General features: G+C 42.9%; 1 protein-coding gene across 1 annotated transcript in view; it reads right to left on the minus strand.

The window, feature by feature from the left end:
* Window positions 1-4,178, minus strand: part of LOC112118320 (kelch-like protein 23) — a 6,793-nt gene extending 2,615 nt beyond the window's left edge. The window contains exons 1-2 of the mRNA XM_026659695.1: window positions 3,256-4,178; window positions 1,784-2,195 (exon numbers count right to left, since the gene is read on the minus strand). Coding sequence (XP_026515480.1) covers window positions 1,784-2,195; window positions 3,256-4,177 — 1,334 coding nt within the window. The 5' untranslated portion in view covers window position 4,178. The remainder of the gene's footprint in view (window positions 1-1,783; window positions 2,196-3,255) is intronic.
* Between the last annotated feature and the right edge of the window lie 4,386 nt (window positions 4,179-8,564).

The following is an 8,564-nucleotide window of genomic DNA, read 5'->3' on the forward strand; positions in this document are numbered from 1 at the left end:
TAATTGCAAGAAGGATTTAGGGGTCATTATAAATAATCAACTTAACATGAACTCCCAGTGCAATAGTACAGCTAAAAGAGCTAATGCAATCATTAGGTATATAAACAAGGGACTATTGATGAGGAATATGTATTACCTCTGCATATGGTACTGGTGAGATCATTACTGGATACTGTGTCTAGTTCTGGTGCCCATACTTTACATACGATGTTGACAAATTGGAAAGGGTTAGAGCAGAGCTACAAGAATTATTCAAGGTCTGGAAAATACTCCTTACACTCAGAGACTCAAAAGAGCTCCGTCTATTTAATTTATGAAAGAGAAGGTGATTATGTGATTTAATTACAATCTAGCGAGGGCTTATACAAAGAGAAGACATCTGATACTACATGGCTCTTTAGTCTAGCAGAAAGACATAAGATCCAATAGCTGGAAGTTGAAGTCAGCAACATTCTAATTGGAAATAAGATGCACATTTTTAATAGTGAGTGTAATTAACCATTGGAACAGATTAGCAAGGGATGTGGTCAATTCGCCTTCATTTGAAGCTTTTAAATGAAGACAAGATCAATCTTTCTATTAAATATGCTCTAATTCAATCACAAGCCATTGCCTGAAGTTAGCAAAGTTCTAACTGAAATAAGATGCCTACTTTAACAATGAATGAATAACCATTGGAACAAGTCAGTAAGGGGTGTTGTAAATCCTCCATTACTTCTAGTCTTTAAATCAGGATTGGCTGTCATTCTAAAAGCTATGCTGTAGCTCAGCTAAAAGTTGCTGGATTAGATATGAGGAGAAGTGGTGAGGTTGTCTGGCCTATGCAATGCAGGAGGACAGACTACACGACCATAGTGGTCCCTTCTGGCCATGAAATGTATGGACCCATGAATGGGAGGGGACATGTTTCACAGGATGGTGAATAGAGGATGTGTCCACAAGAGAATCTGTTAAAATACTGTCAAGGCAGCCAATGAAATGTCTGAGGACCCTTGAACTAAATCCTGTGCGATTCTTTACTTTGCAAATCTTTGTGATGTGATTTTCATCTTGGCATTGTCCCTTTTATATTGATTCTGACTCACACTAATTTGAGAGCCAGACAACAATGGCCCGGGGGCTGAGCTGGAACTTCTACTACTGGTATGTTTATCTCTAAATAGAGAAGTAAATAAACCCTCAGCAAACTGCATGCCCTGTTCTGGGCAGAAGCAGATGTGTCTGACTCATACCCCCTCTTTCCTGCTCTCTCCACACATTTGTTTGTAACACTCACTTGGTGCATCTGGAGTTAAATTAAGTGTACGCTCTTTAGGGCAGAGGTTGCCTCTTACTATAGGTTTGAGCTGCACCCTGCACATTGAGGCTTGATCTGAGTGCAGCCTCTGGTGTCACTGTAACAGAAATTCATAAATAAAATCAATCAATAATACCTAGTTCTTATATAGCACTTTTCATCTGCGAGTGCTTTACAAGGAGGTCAGAATAGTATGAACAATAATAAAGTTAATTCTGTCTTTTAAAAAGAGGAACAGTTGCGACCCTAGAAAATAGGGGCCAATCTAAGTGCTATCCTGAACATCACCTTATCCCTTCAAGAGACGGAACAGCTTGAAGAGATACAGGTTACAAACAGAAACCAGCATGATCAGATGGATCATACCAGACCAACCAGAGGTGAAATTCGGCGCTACTGAAGTCGGTAGGAGTTTTGCCATTGACTTCAATGAAATCCCCATGAAATCTTTTTCAGGGAGTCACATCCCAGAGCAGAGTTCCTCACCTGGGAAGTGGTGAGAAGGAGATGACATCCCAAACATCCTTCTCCATGTCCAGTCTCTGCACTCCACCATACACATCTCCCTTTTCATCCAGGCCACAGACCACGTAAAGCCTGGTCCCCACACTGACTGCACCTGCTCTCTCCACAGGCTGAACCATGGGGCTCATGCTTTGCCATTGCGAGTCCATTAATGCCAGGCGCTCCACATCTGGGATTATGCCCTCATCTGTGCTCCCTCCAAGCACGTACAGATAGAGCCCAGCCCCTACGGCACAATGACTGTTGCGAGACTGCTTCATAGCAGGCCCTTCCAGCCAGTTGTTGTCCCAGCAATTATAGATCAACACCCAGTCCACGCTGTACCACACAAACTCATCTCGGAAATAACCTCCTGTCACAAAAAGGAAGTTCCCTGGGGATAGAATGGAAAGAAGTGTCAGGCAGAGGCATCTCTCAGCCATCCTCATGCATATCCTGCTGCCCACTTCCCCTCAAGCAATTTGCACATTTAGGCTTCCTTCCTGCAGTATGATCTGTGTGGAGTCCCTTGCACCTGAGCAAGTTCTCCTTGGAATCAATGGGGTTCCAGGTAGGTATGGGGTCTGCCCGTGTAGATCAGAGTGCAGGACTGGAGTCTTAATCTCTCCTTCAGCTTCTAATATGGATGAGACATGAACAGTTTGCTGCAAATATTTGACACTCGGTATTTGAAATTTAGCTGCATTGCCTGCATTGTGATTGGTCATGTAAGTCAGATGGCCTTGTTTCTCTTCCCTGATAGGAGGAAGCTAACTCTTAAAATAAGGTTTTCTATAGAGTACTAAGCTTAAAATGTGCATTCCACAGGTATTCATCCCATTACAACTTGATCACCTCAAAGCCATCACAAAATGGCTGCAAAGATAGACAGAGCTAATCTGCCCTTTAATTTGCACTAAACGTCACACCAGTTTACAACATTTGTTTCAGTATTTGCTCAAATGTGTCAGACTAACGGAATATAGTGACTCTCCCGTAAGAGTAATGCACTCAGTGTAACACAGTCAGGTACGTGCAGTTAATTCTGAAGATCATCACTGTGACAGAGAGGGCTCTGGCCCTAAGAAGGAAGCTATACAATAGAGTTACTCTGCACAACTGATGTAAGTGGGAGTAGAGTCATAGCTTTAATGTTTATGCCCCATGGTCATCACATTCAGAAAGAATGAATATTTCCTTTTTTCAGTCAAGTCCCCATACAAACCCCTTACAGCCAAGCCACCAGGATTAACAGGTCTTTGAACCAAAGAGAACTTTAGGTCTGAGTTAAGTCACTAACAGCACTGATGGTTTAATGGGGGGAGAATCTGAGCCCACGGCAATCAAGGCTCCAAACCCTGACTTCCTCTGAGTTTGCCCAGTTCTTGCTAGGTGCCACCTGCACTATTTGTTGCAAAGAGTTCTGAGTACACATGCATCTCAGGGAGAGTTACCTACTGCTGCCACTGCATACTGGATGAGGTTCCTGCGCTGCAGCGGGGAGCAAAGATGCCAGGTGCCAGATTTAGGTTGAAACTGAAACAATTCTTGCTGCTCCTTATCATGCTTCCCTCCCAGAACATATAGGGTCTCATAGCTCCTGCTGGTGCAAGGAGACAGCTCCGTGTTCCTCCATCTGAGCGGAGGGCAGCTGTCTAATTTCTTTAGCAGCCTGGCAGAGGTATCCTTCTCTCCAGGGTTTTTGCTTTGTTTCACCAAGATATCAAGGAAGGAAAGACTCAGGAAGGTTACCCTGACCTGCCCCACCAAGTCCAAGAAGGCCTCCTCCCTAGATGCTGGGTCCTGCATTATCCATTTCATCACAGTATCAAAAACGACATCCTCTCGGGGAACAAAGAGGTCATTGTTTTGCAGGAGCTGCAGCAACATTTCTTTGGGAAGCTTCTTAAATTCTTCCTGAGAAGTCACTTCCGTCCAGTGCGTGAGAGCCACGCTGAGAGCTGATGCATGAAGCTCTGGACAGGCAAAGCATTGGGCATAGGCCATCAGGCTCAGACAGTTGGAAACGTGCAGCTCCCTCTCCAGGAACTTCTCACACATTCTTTTCACTCTCTCAAACTGGAGGAAGTCAGCTGTTTCCAGCAGGTGGGTGACATTGTGCAGAGTTATGAGCACCTTGGCTGTGCGAGTGAACTCGAGAAGCGCTTGGAAAGTCTCTGCATCTACTCCTCTGATCACTATGTGGTGTTCGGAGCTCTCTCTAGTGCCCCCAAAAAACATGGCCTCAAAATAGCGACTATGGAGAGATAATGCACCACGATTGACCTGGAAAAGTCTCTGTCCAATCTCAAGAATGGTGTCGGTAACTGGTTCTGCCCGAAGTCTCAGCCCTTCTGGTTCCTGCGCACAGTCCATGTTAGTTGTCAGCTGGAGGAGTTAAAATTAACTCAGCCCTTCAGCACCCTTTGCTCATGTGAGGCATCTGGAACTGTGACTTTGATAAATATGTGATATGCCAGCCTTGTCCTAAAAATAGACCATACTTCCTACGCTCCTGTCTGGCTCCTCTCTCTTTCCCACTCTCACTAAGCTTATTCTGCCACCACTTCACTCCTCTCAGACCCCTCAGCAGCTGCAGCAGTAAGGCTGTAAATCAATGCTGAGGTTTTGTGGCTAGTTTATAAACGTTAAGAGCAAGGGGTTGATGGATTTCAGAAGCCTGATGGTGAGTGGAAAAAAAACCTGCACACCCTAGACAAATTCCATAATTTAATAAGAAATACATACTTGGCAGTTACACAGTGGTTTTCATTCAAGATTTTACAAAATCCAGTTAACTAACCCTAACCAGTCTCTGTGTGTGGATAGGCAGCTGATCTCTACTCCCAAGGAAACTGAGGCACAGAGAGGGGAGGTGATTTGCAATCTTAGATTTAGCAAGAGAGCCCAGAACTCCCAACCCGTTTTCACCACAATGAGATTAAATGGTTTGACTAAGCTACAGCTGAGGAATTAATTGTGTGTTTTTAAACCATCAGATCTCTCTGCAGTTCTGGGAAGCAGAGGAAGTTCAGAATGATGTGGGCTTCACAAAGTAAAACCAAAAGGAGCCAACCAGTTTTCTCAACTGCAGAGTCTGTTGTAAAACAAAACAAGAAATAAGAGTCATAACTCCCAGATCTTTCTCTAAATGAAGAAGTTCAATCTGCAACTTAATACTGGATAAACACAAGCAACCAACTAAACTGAGGCACAAATCTAGGTGCCCTGGAATGGATCCAGATCCCACCAGCCCCACTCTACTTCTCACAGAGAACAGTGTGAATGTGCCCTCCCTCACTGTTCCCAATTAGCTAGGTCTTCACAGATGGGGGTATTTCTGCAAAGTGAATGTGGCTCAGAAAGCCAGCTGCAATAGAAAGTCCCCCTCTGTTCCTCCAGCTAAGGAGAAACTGTCTCCTAGCATGAGGTTCACAAAAATGTTTCTTTAGCAGTTAAGAGCCCTTTTCTAAGGACCTTGGTACTAGGTCTCAACTATCTCCTACTCTGAACCTCACTCTAATCAATCTGACATTATGGATTTAAATGATGCTGGGTGCTCTGATGTAAGTCTGCCTCCAGATCTCTTACCAATCCTTGAAATTGAGCTCTGCAGGTGCACTGCAGAACTCATACCAGGCTGCTACAGCTTGGAGAGACTGGGCTTCTGCACTTTAGCATTGACACTATCCCTTTCTACCAACCCAACTCCTCATTAATAACACAAGGGCTGCCCCAGAGAGCAGTTGTAATTTGTCAGTCAATGTAAAGTGCACAAGCTCCCAGCTGATATGGTCAGATTCTAAGATATGTGACCTGAGGTGGAATTGGCTGTTGCCAGTAGCACTGACAAAGGCAATATTATTCTCTAGAAGTGCTCTGGGTCATCATATTGCTGGTCTATTAGTAGGTCCATCTAAATACTTATACTATGGCTCATCACCATGGTATCTGAGAGCCTTTCAAAAGAACCAGGTAGTTCTCCACACACTGATCCAACTTTGCAAGAAGAACAGGAGTACTTGTGGCACCTTAGAGACTAACAAATTTATTAGAGCATAAGCTTTCGTGGGCTACAACCCACTTCTTCGGATGCATATTGAGTGAAACATATCGAGGAGATATATATACACACACATACAGAGAGCATGAACAGGTGGGAGTTGTCTTAATTGGCCTCTCAGAGTTGGTAAGACAACTCCCACCTGTTCATGCTCTCTGTATGTGTGTGTATATATATCTCCTCGATATGTTTCACTCAATATGCATCCGAAGAAGTGGGTTGTAGCCCACGAAAGCTTATGCTCTAATAAATTTGTTAGTCTCTAAGGTGCCACAAGTACTCCTGTTCTTCTTGCGGATACAGACTAACACGGCTGCTACTCTGAAACCTGATCCAACTTTCTTCATCTATCCATGTCAAGGGACAGGGTGGGATAGTTGTTATAGCAGATTGGAAAACATAATTTCTGTCCCATGGGAAATTCCAGTATTTCATCATGTTTTCATCCTCAATTGGGACAAAAAGTCAAACTATCAAAACTTTTAGCAGATCAAAAAGTTCAGAAAAAATTTGATTTGGCAATATCTGATTATTAAGAGTCAATATTAACTGGTGCCTGCTTGAGTTGCCCTGGTGTCTCCTAGGAGTGTGTAGTTCATCTAGCTCATGGTCCCATTCTTCTTTACAAGCCAAGGTCCCCTGCTAGACTAACTCTCCCATGATGCACCATGACACACTGCAGCAGTTTAGACGGATATAGATTAACACTGAACCCCCCTGAAACTACGTTTTAATTTTCCATTAGGAAAATGGATAGTTGTAGGCAAAATTGACATTTCTGGAAAATCAACTTTTTCCACGGAAAACCACATTTTCCATCATTAAACAGAGCCAAGGTCATGGAGAAGCAGTGATTCTTATTCTTTCACTCAGTCCCACAAATGTGGAATGAAGATGGGGCAGAGGAAATGGGGAAAGTCTCATTTCTGGGAGTTTTCTCAGCAACTATAGGAGCCATCCTTCCTCACTGACTTCCATTTTCAAATGGAGTGGTGGCCCCACATCAGAGTCTATATGTACATCAGACTTGGTCTCCTTTCACCTTCCCCTCCACCCTCTCTTCTTGCAAACATCTCTATGCCTTCTTCACCACTGCCATATATGGTTGGCATGCTCTTCCAAGATCTATGCAGAGTTAAGGTTCTGGTGCACAGTCAGCAGGGGAGGTGCCTGGTTGTTGTTGGAGAAGGCAGGCATGCACTGTTAAGCTACTTAACTTTTCATTTCCTTGCTTTGGTAGGTTTGCATCACGTATGTTTCCAAAGTGTGTGTGTGTGTACGTACACATAAGTCTGTAGGACAGAACCAGTTTTGTGGGTTTTCTGCAGAAGCCCCAGTACATTGTGAGTTATATAACATAGCATGCTATATAGGTAAAACTCCTGTCAACTACTGAAAAGTATCACAATTACAGAAAAGAACTTAAAAAAAATAATTGGCACAGCTTTGATCAAGAACTAGCAAAAGCTTATTAAAAACTAAAATCCAACGCCTTCATCCCTCTGTAAACAGCCTTTTAGTGGTACACCAACAGGGAATTTCTTCTCCCTGAAGTTTCACATGTGTATTCAGAGACTGTCAACGTTTTAGTGACAAAAAAGGGAGATTTAGAAGCCCCCACTCTTCAAAATATTTCAGCTCCTATCTTAGCAAGACTACATAACCAAGTTCCAATTAAAGAACAAAGTTTACCTTCAGAACCATGCAAAATCACGTTCAATGGAGCTGCCCAAGTTGTGCTTTCACGTATATGGGCAGCATTGTTATTATTGATGCTGCATGAGCCAGAAAGACTCTAGCTGACTTTTATATGCTATATTGAGTTTACAAGACTGGTTTTCCAGATTAAAATTGATATATGCACAAGAGCAGCAAATTAGCCTCATAAGAGCTTTTATTTATTCAGTTGTTCTGAAGTTTTCCCATGTATCATGTATAAAGTTTAGAAATGCATAGTTACAAGTCAACAAGAAGAAATCACAAGTGGAAGTATGTGTGCAAGCTACAAAGTAACCTCGTACTACTAGACTGCCTGCAGTAGAAAATTAAATTTTAAAATAAAGCATACAGGACAAAACCAATGTTCTTTCCCCGTGGTCCAATCTGCTATATAGAAGAAAACAGGTAACTTCAGTAGGTTTTAGGTCACTCAGCCAAGCCTGAAATTTTCTGGGGCCACTCAACACAGATGTCTCTAGGGAAGACTGACTTTACAAATTCCACCAAAGGCAAGATTTGGAACAAGAGCCAGAAATTGATAGATTCCCTTCTTAGCTCTAGTGTTTATAAAGAATGGTAACAAGTCAGTAAACACTCAAATTAGTTTCCCTATAAGTATCAGAGTGGGCAGGCAGGTAAGAAATCACTAGTACAGAGCCTAAGATGCTCTATGAAATGGTCCCTGCCTATGAATTCTGCTGCCTAGAGGAACGAAAACAGAATGGAAAAAACAGATCTGAAGAAGGTCTCTGTGTAAGCTTGTTCTCGCTAACAGACATTGGTCCAATAAAAGATATTACCTCACCCACTTTGTCTCCCTACTATGAAAACTTGGTTTTGGGGGTATTTAATTAGTCTTTTAGACCCAATCTTCACGCATGCCTGCTGGCTACCACCATTATTATTTCCAAGCAGTCGTTTTAAACCCAGAATAGAGAAAGGGTTCCCTGTACCATTTAAGACTTCAATTTGAACACTGAC

The sequence above is a fragment of the Terrapene carolina genome, unplaced genomic scaffold (assembly GCF_002925995.2).
Source record: "Terrapene carolina triunguis isolate 2854851 unplaced genomic scaffold, T_m_triunguis-2.0 Scaffold662, whole genome shotgun sequence".
NCBI classification, from domain to species: Eukaryota; Metazoa; Chordata; order Testudines; family Emydidae; genus Terrapene; species Terrapene triunguis.